This window comes from Trichechus manatus, unplaced genomic scaffold, assembly GCF_000243295.1.
Source record: "Trichechus manatus latirostris isolate Lorelei unplaced genomic scaffold, TriManLat1.0 scaffold00099, whole genome shotgun sequence".
NCBI classification, from domain to species: Eukaryota; Metazoa; Chordata; class Mammalia; order Sirenia; family Trichechidae; genus Trichechus; species Trichechus manatus.
The window spans coordinates 4,606,641-4,616,861 of record NW_004444035.1 but is presented as its reverse complement, the minus strand read 5'-3'; the positions used below and the strand labels follow the sequence as shown (position 1 = coordinate 4,616,861).

The 10,221-nt window shown below is 39.2% G+C and overlaps 1 protein-coding gene across 2 annotated transcripts in view; it reads right to left on the bottom strand.

The window, feature by feature from the left end:
• Window positions 1-364: 364 nt before the first annotated feature.
• ASAH1 (N-acylsphingosine amidohydrolase 1) overlaps window positions 365-10,221 on the bottom strand; it is a 29,593-nt gene continuing 19,736 nt past the window's right edge. For both annotated transcript variants that reach the window (XM_004382781.2, XM_023737223.1), the window contains exons 6-14: window positions 7,205-7,279; window positions 6,209-6,254; window positions 5,303-5,447; window positions 4,743-4,797; window positions 4,530-4,611; window positions 2,744-2,875; window positions 2,515-2,638; window positions 2,042-2,098; window positions 365-928 (exon numbers count right to left, since the gene is read on the bottom strand). In XM_004382781.2, the coding sequence (XP_004382838.1) occupies window positions 839-928; window positions 2,042-2,098; window positions 2,515-2,638; window positions 2,744-2,875; window positions 4,530-4,611; window positions 4,743-4,797; window positions 5,303-5,447; window positions 6,209-6,254; window positions 7,205-7,279 (806 nt within the window). In that variant the 3' untranslated portion in view covers window positions 365-838. The remainder of the gene's footprint in view (window positions 929-2,041; window positions 2,099-2,514; window positions 2,639-2,743; window positions 2,876-4,529; window positions 4,612-4,742; window positions 4,798-5,302; window positions 5,448-6,208; window positions 6,255-7,204; window positions 7,280-10,221) is intronic.

Here is a 10,221-nt window from a genome sequence, read left to right as displayed (position 1 = left end):
TGACACCTAACAACACCCCCACAAGAGTGCCATGCACCTTATCTGCACTATCAGGAAACTATCCAATCCCCTTGGTGGGCCACAAGCACCTAATCTGCATAGTCCCACCTAGTCATTTGGTGGGAGTTACCAAGACCTTGGAGAGAAAGGCCATATAAAAGTGATCCACCACACCGCAACCTCAGTTCTTTCCATAAAATACTGCCTTGCAGACTGGTTCATGAACCTCAGAAAGTACTTCTGTTCACAAAGTCAAAGGCCCATTTATTGCCTATTAAGGGGAATATACAGTTGAATATGTCTTTTTCCTCTCCCCCATCAAAAGAAATGAAATTACGCTGCTGTCACAGAAAGCAAAGACTACAGTAGATTAATTTTTAATAATCAGAATCAGGAGGACAAGACTGATGTACAGACAAGCATACGAATATGTAGACAGAATTAAAAAACCATCAGTGTGGGCTATTTGCTTTTTCTCACACAGATGTACTATATTAAATGATCACAGGGGCTATCATTTTATTCAGTAGAAAAGGGCCCCACAACAGTCTAAGCACCATCCCCAACCTTCCAATAATGTCAGAGTGAAATGAAAGTCCGAAATTAATTCTAGATGATTGCTGTACTTCACTTAAAGATGCCATCTCTAAGTAAGGACAATCAACAATCATGGCCCAAACAGCCTATGACCTGTAAACACATTGAGGACACGCTCATGCCTCAGAGAGAAGCTGCTCTGAGTCTTAGGAGTCTCTGGAAGGAGAAGATCCGCTGGCTGCGCTGTCGGCCAGTGTCAGATCAGATCTTCATGTCACAGCGCACCCGGGAGGCCAGACGCTCACCAACCTATACAAGGGTCCGGGCAATCCCGCAGGTAAGTTTCAAATTGACCTCTGGTGACATCCATCAAGGCCGTGAATATAGTCAGCTGAAAGGAAAGTTATTTTTACTTTACGTATGTTTTCAGCTATAAGATGTCCTGGTTCATGTTAGCATTTTTATACTTCTGGAATTTGCTTTAAGAAGTTACTTGAACTATGGTAAAGAAAACAACCAACTTCAATAGAACCAGTGTGCCCGGAAGTGAATATACATAGGCTCGGGAGACATCTCTTCAGTTCTTTACAAGGCTTTACTCCCAAGCAGTACATTGCTTCTCCAGCAACGCTTCAGGAGATTTAAGACTCAGTCCTCCACAAAGTATAACCTGCAGTCACGCAAAGCCTCACAGTACACTACAGACTGTTTAGCTTCTGCTATCCTTAAAGAATTTGTAACACAGTGGGGAAATATGGAGGCACACAGATTATAGAACACACAAATGCACACAGTCACAAGGAATATGGAAGTAACATAATTGTGGGCTCACATGAAGATGGTCTGGGCAAAATGAGAATTAATGCAGGACCAGTGAGATTAAGGAAGGCTTCCTGCAGGTGCTGTGTTCTGATGTAAATGCTACAGGGCTGGTGGAATTCCTGCTGTCAGGTTAACAGAGACACTTGTGTTTTAGGGAGAGTTAGGGACAACTGGGAAAGTCAGGGTGTGTATGTACTGAACACACAGTGGGTGACTTCTAGCAAACTGGACTATTAGGAAACTTGCTGGCATTTTCCTAGCTATAATGTTAGGAAAAGAAAAAAGGATATGGTAAGCCTTAAGGGAAACACTAATCCATCAACACAAAGAGCTCTGTCTGAAAACCGGCTTTAGACTTTGTCAAGTTTGTTGTAGAGTATGGGTTGGGATTTCTGACGGATAGGGAGAAATCAAGAGTAAAATGCTTGACTTAATTCAAATGCCATTTAAGTAAAGCTGGAAACAATACTTGGCCAATGCGGTTGTCAAGCCACCGTGATCAAATTCTTTGTTACATTTTCGCACATACATTGTCACATTCTCACACAAAAGCATTAAAAAAATCAGCGTTAAGCTGAATAGGAATTAGAATTCTAACTCAAATTGATCCAAGGTAACAGGGAAAGATAAAGCAAAGGACCAAATTCTTCTCCAAAAAGCGAAATATATAAATAGGAAATACCTTGTTGAGAACAGGTTTTGTTGACAGGACATCATATATGGTTGGAAGTGAAATTTTCTAAAACACAAAAATAGTTGTGTTCAGTAAATTACAGATGCCAACAGCTTTATCTACACAAGTGGGTCATTAGAAACCAGGACATTCTTCAGTCTTTCTAAATTCTCCTGAAAGAATTTCCCTCAGGGTCACGTTTAGAAACAGATTGACTCAATAAGGGCTCTAGCATGTTATGTTTTTATTCTCTCTCCCTCCCTTCTTTAATTCTTGTCCGTTTGTCACTCAGTTTCACAGAATTAAGATAAGAAAAAAAAGTGCAGCAAGATTTTGGTCTTTCAGTTAAAAATCAAACTCAGTCTAGAGGTACTGAGTAAGATGAGGTTTATAAATTCTTCAAAGACCAAAGAAAAATAGCGGAACTAAGAAAATCTTTAATGGTCCACAACTTCTTTCAGCATGTGACACTGCAAACATACCTCTTGGGTTGTCTGGTTCAGACATATCTTTGTAGTTGTTCTACGATCGTCAAGGAAGAAGGGATTTCTCCAACGGTCATAATTTGTCTGTATCACATACCACCTACCCTGTTTAGGGTTGAGTCTAGATACAAAAAGAAAGAGTCTGTCTCAGGCTTCACACCTTAAACCTGTACTATGTCAGCCTATGCTTTAGTTTCTACCTATTTTGTTTAATACACATACTTACTCATATACATCCAAAGATACTTTTCTGTCTCTTGTAATCACACAACCCTCCCCAGATTGGTTGCCTCCCAGGATAAAGTATGCTGGGGCCAGTATCTTGGTTTTGGTCAGTATATTCTTGGTTTCTTCATAACTATGGAGAAACAAACAAAAAAATTAAAAGGAAACATTTTTAGTTGATTTGGAAAGTATAGAAATGGGAATTTTTTTAGCTCTGTGGAAACGAAGGGAAAACAAGCATCTGAGGAATATGATTTTTAAAACAGATGTCAAGCAACGTTCGGGGACAGACAGTCCCTGTTCATGTGTTAGGAGACACGGAGAGCTGAAACGGTATTGTCAGAAGGTCTCTTTAATAGGAAGGAGAAACAAAATGGCTTCAAGAGATCTTCTTCCATCCTTCTAGTTCATGCCTTTCATTCAACAGTAGAATAAGGGGCGATCATATGAAGTATAGTAAACAGGATTTAGGGAATATAAAGCTTCTTGAAAATTACCGGTTGTTGCTGCTAGTTGCTGTTGAGTCAATTCTGACTCATGGCAACCCCATGTGTGCAGAGTAGAAATGCTCCATAGGGGTTTCAAGGCTGGGACCTTCTGGAAGCAGACTGCCATGCCTTTCTTCTGAGGTGCCTCTGGGTGGATTAGAACCACCAACTTTTAGCTAGTAGTCTAGTGCTTAGCCATTTGTACCACCCAGGGATGGTTTCTTGAAAATTAGGGCTATTAAAACATGGACTGGATTACCAAAGACGACTATTAAATCTCATTCCCTGTATAAAGATCATTTCTAAATCAAGGTGCTTGGCATGACTGAGATGACAGATTCCAGTGTAGCCCGACCTTCATTTTCTTTTAAGATCCATTTTATTCTCTCACTCCTAGCCTACCTGCAGGGCCACTTCATTTCTGCTTATCCAGTTTATCATTAACTCTGAGGAAAGACAACTAGTGACCATTGTTTTCAAGACAGGCTTGAAAAATGCATGGTTTAAAGTAGATAAGAGGAAGGAACTGTTTCAGAGGTGTGTTCTAAGAAAACTGTGATATTGAAGATTACAATCATGATTGTTTAAGAATATTCTAGGAAGCATATGATGGCTTTGTGAATGCCCTGTTCTCAGACAGAATGTTCGTATGTGATGCTAAAGAAAGATGTTTGCGGTCACAGTCACGTGCTTTTTCCCTATAAAAGCTCCCTTGCCTGTCTGCACATGGGAGCAAATTACACTTTCGATGTGTGCTTCCCGATTCGAATTGTTCTATTCCTTCGATAAAACTCTTTGATTTTACTTCACAGAGCAGTCTGTTTAACTCTTAAATACTTGGAAAACATCAAAAATAGGCCTGATGCCCATTTATCCTAGGTCATCTGGATGCAGTACTGGCTAAAGGAAAGGCAGTTTTGCTGCTATAAAATTTCTGCACCAGAGCAGAATATAACTCCTAGGTTAGTATGTATTAATTTAAATGATTTTATTATATAATTTTTCTTTTGTGTATGATGTTTTGTGTTACATCAAATAATTCAGATGCTCTAAATAGTGGCAGTGTCTTCAGCACTTTTTAAATAAATCAATTCATATCACTGCTATAAAACACACACACAAACAATATACACACCCAAGTGGGAATAATTCCATATGAATGTCAAAGCCATGATCTAAGAAATTCTGAAATAATTCCTCAATGGAAGATAAACTTGGGCTTGAAAATATTTTTATATTTTAATATGAATCATTTCAAATAAACTAACAATTAGATAATAAAGCAACCAAACAGATTACCTTGTGCTATTTTCCAAAACCGATCTAGTGAGAAACCCTATCCACGTGGCATCTTTCTTCCCCAGAATCCACTCCAGGACACCTGCAGGAGATCATACACACGCACATTCACAGGACTGGAAGAGATGAGGCTACTTAACCAGAAAGTATAGTCCAGCCCTCCTCTTAACACATTTACAGAATTCCCATTTCTATTCAGAACACTCTACTCACCCATATAACCGCCATTCATAGCGAAACGTTCATTGATGGTAAGACTGAACAGTCCCTGAGAAAAATACAAAGCAATAAACTCAGAAACTTCAACCCCCCTCCCTCTTTAAGGGCCTGTTATTCTACTGTATAGTATACAAAGGTCAGGACTGGACAAAGAATGCACAGAGAAACCAAGACCATGGTAATAGCACCTCCTACGAACAAAGCTTTTTTACAAGTTCAAAGTTTTTCACACCTAGTATATGAGCAAAGCAGGCCGGCTATTACTGGCCTCACTTTTCTGAGGGAAGCTCAAGTGCAGAGAATGAGCACCTGACTTGCCTGAGCGGCAGACCCAGGACTAGATCCCAGATTCTGACTCGACCCCTTATCCCAGACCTGGCTTAGAGACCTTCATTGCCTTCCTACACACCTACAAAGGTGACAAGAAGGACAAGGGAATGAACGAGACCTTCATGTTCTTTTTAGGTCCTCATTTCCTTAGACTCCACCCTTCAGAGATAGGAAAAGTGGGACACAGAGCAACATGTAAGGTTATATAACAGTAGATTCCTTACTGGTCTGAATCCTGTTAACATGCCCACGTAGCCAGCAAAACCTGTAGCCTTGAAGACAGTTTTATTGTTTCTCTGGAAGTCCAAATTCACTGTTAAAGGCTTGAGTTCTTCAGTTATGACCCAGGAATTATTATTTATATTCCACCTGCATAAGACAAGTTTCAGTGACATGTAAGAATAATCTGGTTGACGTTGATGATAATGATGAATATGGTGATAAGAGCCAGATGTTGTACTAGGTGCTTTATCTACTTAATGACTAGTGATCAATCCTAGCAAGAACTTTGTAATACGGTAGTTTTATCTCCAATTTTTCAGACACCAAAATTGAGGTTTGCAGACATTAAGTAACTGTCCTGGTATCACACAGTATATGGTGAGTCCCTGATTCAAATTCAGGTCTCTCTAACTGCAATGCCCAACTCTGGCACTCTTTATATTTTTTCAGAAAGGCCAAGTAAAAACCAAACCCATTGCTGTCAAGTTGATTCCGACTCACAGCGACCCTATAGGACAGGCAGAACTGCCCCATAGGGTTTCCAAGGAGTGGCTTGTGGATTTGAACTGCTGGACTTTAGGTTAGCAGCCAAGCTCTTAACCACTGCACCACCAGGGCTCCAGAAAAGTCAAGAGGGCACATGAAATACAATGCTGCTCTCCCTTCTAAGGAATAAATAAGACACGCATCTAGGACCTTCAAGCATGCTCAAGATCTCTGCTCACTAAGTAGAATTTCTCAGTCACAAACTTTCAAATAACTGAGGGATAAGTGTGCTTATCTTGCCTCAAAACTAAGGAATCCAGTATCTTGACTTATGGACGTATCTGGCACATGGCTTGGGACTGACTTTTCATCAATATAGTATATTCTTCTTACAGACTGATAACACACTGTTCTTTACTCACCCAAGAAATACTCCAAAATCCATGTTTCTGCCATGTAGTAGATGACCTAGTTGACAATGAGCAGAAGAGACACATAATACAGTCAAGATAGTACTACTGATTCTAAATCAATAGTACTTAAGTTTGAACACTTAAGGTTGGTTACTTCATATCCACATCTGCTCAATCTAACCGTCAGAATTAAGCAGCTGCCTGATAGCATAAGCCTTGTTAACAAAATCATCAGCACCCTCCTTTATCTCAAACTGCTGTCACTGACACATCTGCCAGGTCCCTCCCACAAAACCTGGGAGCAGCAGAGTTTCAGGTAAGATCAGAATACTGGAAAAGGATCAATGGTCATCCTTTGGCACACTATGGCATGGTTCTACCAAAACAAAGATATCTTAACCTCAACTAATATGACTACCAATGTGTTTCAGGGATGTCACCTACAGCTGGACACCCCAAGGGTTAGGTATAAGTATACTTTACACCCAGAGTATAGGCCAAGGAACAGGGTGAATCAAAGTAAATCATCCTGGGCTTTGTAATCTAGGGAACTGCCGGGGAAAATATGGGAAAGTGACGCTGGTAGACGCAGGGTCACATATCCTTTGGCTGGAAAATGATGAGAGAATGGTTGTCCTGAGCTTCCAGGAAAGGCTGGGACCATTATGTAGCTGAAGAGAATGAAGTAGCTCCTGAGAGTACTAATGTCAAATCTTGTAGATAGCATAACAGACTCTGAGGAACGGTAAGAATGTTTATACTTCAAAGACTACTCCAGAGTCCTCTGCATGCCTGCATTAAACTCCAAGAAGAATTACAGTGAACTTAAGGAGAGTTTTCGATCCACTTCTAAACATTGGACAAGGTATGCAAAACTGTAGGCCACATACAAAATTTACATAGCAAGCCCAGGTTTTAGAACAAGTTCCAGTTGCGTTTATTTAGAAGACTTGTTTTTTTAACTTGCCGCTCTTCACCACCCACCCTCCCTGTGCACGCACTTACCTTCTTTGTCTTCTGTTACTATTGAAGTACAAATGGTAAAAAATTCATAGAAAATATTGAATAAAATAATCTCGCCTATGGGAAAGAAAGGAAATTTTCTTGTTAATATACAGAACCACGACAATGTAAAAACATTATTTTTTAAGAAAAGGTTAGAGTGCAAGCAGTTAAGGTGCTCGGCAGTTAAACTCTACCCAGAGGTGTGCCAAAAGAAAGGCCTGGTGATCTACTCCCAAAAAATCAGCCATTGAAAACCCTCTGGAGCAGATCTACTCGGACACACACGGGGTCGCCCTGAGTCAGAATCGACTGGCCGGCACCTGGTATCGTCTCTACACGAGTGTGTACTTTGATGTACGTAAGTGACCGCAGGCCAGTCTGAGCATGCCGGAGCACCTGGCTGGGTGCTGGTCCTTCACCAGCGTGTGCCCTCTCTACACTCCAGATGAACCAGGTCACCCAGGGACAGGTGCTGGGCAAGCTGAACACCTGGGCAGCTGGAGCTCGGCTACCACAAAGTATCCCTATCAGTGGTTACAAGCTTGGCTGCTAACCAAAAGGTCAGCAGTTTGAATCCACCAGCGGCTCCTTGGAAACCCTATAGGGCAGTTCTACTCTGTCCTATAGGGTCGCTATGAGTTGGAATCAACCCAACGGCAATGATTTTTTTTTTTTAAACAGGATGCTTCTTTTTAATTTTCTTTAGACAGCTCACACATGATAATTTAATGCATCTTGGATGTATGCTGAAAATGTTGAGCATATTTTGACCAGATTTTTAGTGTGACTAAAGTTTCTAAGGAGATATGTGAGCTATTAATAAAAACATAAGTGCCGAAGTGCCAAAAAAATCCATTAGGACATTTTATTGTAAAAATATTTTTCCAAAACGGAATAATACCATCTAGTATTTAACTCAAAGGTATACCAGGCACTTTTATCTCGGTCCCATTTAATGCTAACATCTTAGGCTTAACATGTTCTTTTCGCCCGCAACCCAGGGTTGATTTTATTGATTTCTCTTTTGGTGAAATGCTGCTCTTATTTTCTTTCATCATGAATCATCTGTTAATCTTTTTGTTTTTTTTTAACATTTCATTTTTGGTGGCAATATACACAACCAAACATACATCCGTTCACCATTTCCATGTAAACAGCTCAATAACACTGGCTGCATACCTCACACTGTGTCATCTTGTTAATCTTCTTAACCGAGTTTTCTCTTGAGATATTTATATTTGGCACTGATTTGCTAGAGTTCTTCACACAATAAAGCAACTAAAGATTTATTTCTCATATAGGTTATACATATAGCTATTTCTAGTATGTTATTTTTTTAAATGATTTTTTAAAGACATGAATAATAACAACCTAGCCACTTTGGTTGATGAATACTACTGATTTTCAGAAATTCTCAAACATCTCTCTATCCTTGTAAAACCCTGCTACTACTACCTTCTAAAATAACAAGTCTATTGATTGGGTAGCTTGAAAATAAAACTTTTGAGATGGTGGAACAAATCTTTTTCATTAAATTAAAAATAAATGATACACGATTGGGAACTGAAATTTTAAACAGTTTCCAAAACCATCACTACCTAAGAATAGCTTAATGAACGATATGTAAAACCTCTTCCCTGGAAACAGAAAACACAGAAGTCAATGACCGAAATAAAGAGAGAAATAAACCGTATTCATGGATTAGAAAACTCAGTATTATTAAGGTGTTACATCTCCTCCAATTTAACTACAGATTACAATCCCACTCAAAACAGCAGCAGGTTTTTTTGTCAAAGTTGAGAAGCTGATTCTAAAATTGAGGAAACACAAAGGACCTGGAATAGCCAAGAAAATGGTGAAGAAAAACAAAAGTTGGAAGATTTATCCTAATTGTGAGACTTTAAATCATTAGTGACTGAGGTAGTGTGGTATTGGTATAGGGAAAGACACACAGATAAATTAAACTTAATGGGAGGTCCCAAAACAGAACCAGGTATATATGGTTGTCTGATTTATAACAAAGGCACCACTGCATTCTACTGAGGAAAGGATAATGTTTTCAGTAAATGATGTTTGATCAACTGGATATTCCATATGGGAAAAAAAAAATTGAACCTTGATCCTTAACTCATACCGTACATGAAAATTAATTCACAAGAGATCAAAAGTCTAAATGTAAAAAATATAAACATAAAACCTGTAGAAGAAAATATATAAGACTATTTTCATAAACTTGGGGTAGGCAAAGATTTCTTAAATAGACACCAAAAAGCATTAACCATAAAAGAGACAATTGAGAAACTGGACTTCATTAAAATTAACAATCTCTGCTCATCAAAAGACACCTGTAAAAGAATAAAAACATAAGCCATAGACTGAAAGATGATATTCCCAATACGTAGAGCTAACAAAGGACTGGTATCCAGAATACATAAACAACTCTCTCAGACTAATAAAAACTGGGCACAATACTGTAACAAGCACTTTATCCACACCCTGGAAAGGAAGGAAGGAGGGAGGGGAAGAGGGAAAGAGGGGAGGGAGGAAGGAACCAATAGGGTGTTCAGTCACATTAGTTATCAGGGAAGTACAAATTAAAACGATAATGAGATACTCTGACACAACCAACAAAATGGCTGAAATAAAAAAGACGGACAGTATCGAATGAAGTATCAAGTGGTGAAAACTGAAACTCTCATACTATACCGATACAACCACTCTGGAAAACTGTTAGGTAGGATCGACAATGCTAAACATATATCTACGCTATAACCTATAGTTCCATTCCCAGGTATGTATCCAAGAGAAATGAGTGAATAGTCCATTAAAAGACTTGTACAGAAATGTTCATAGCCACTTCATAATATTCAAAATCTGGAAAACCACCCATATATCCCCCCATGGGTAAATGAGTAAGTTGCAGTATATACATATGATAGCATACTACCTATCATGATAAATACAAGAAACCAGACGAGAGTTCATATTGTATGGTTCTAGTCATAGGAAGTTCAAAG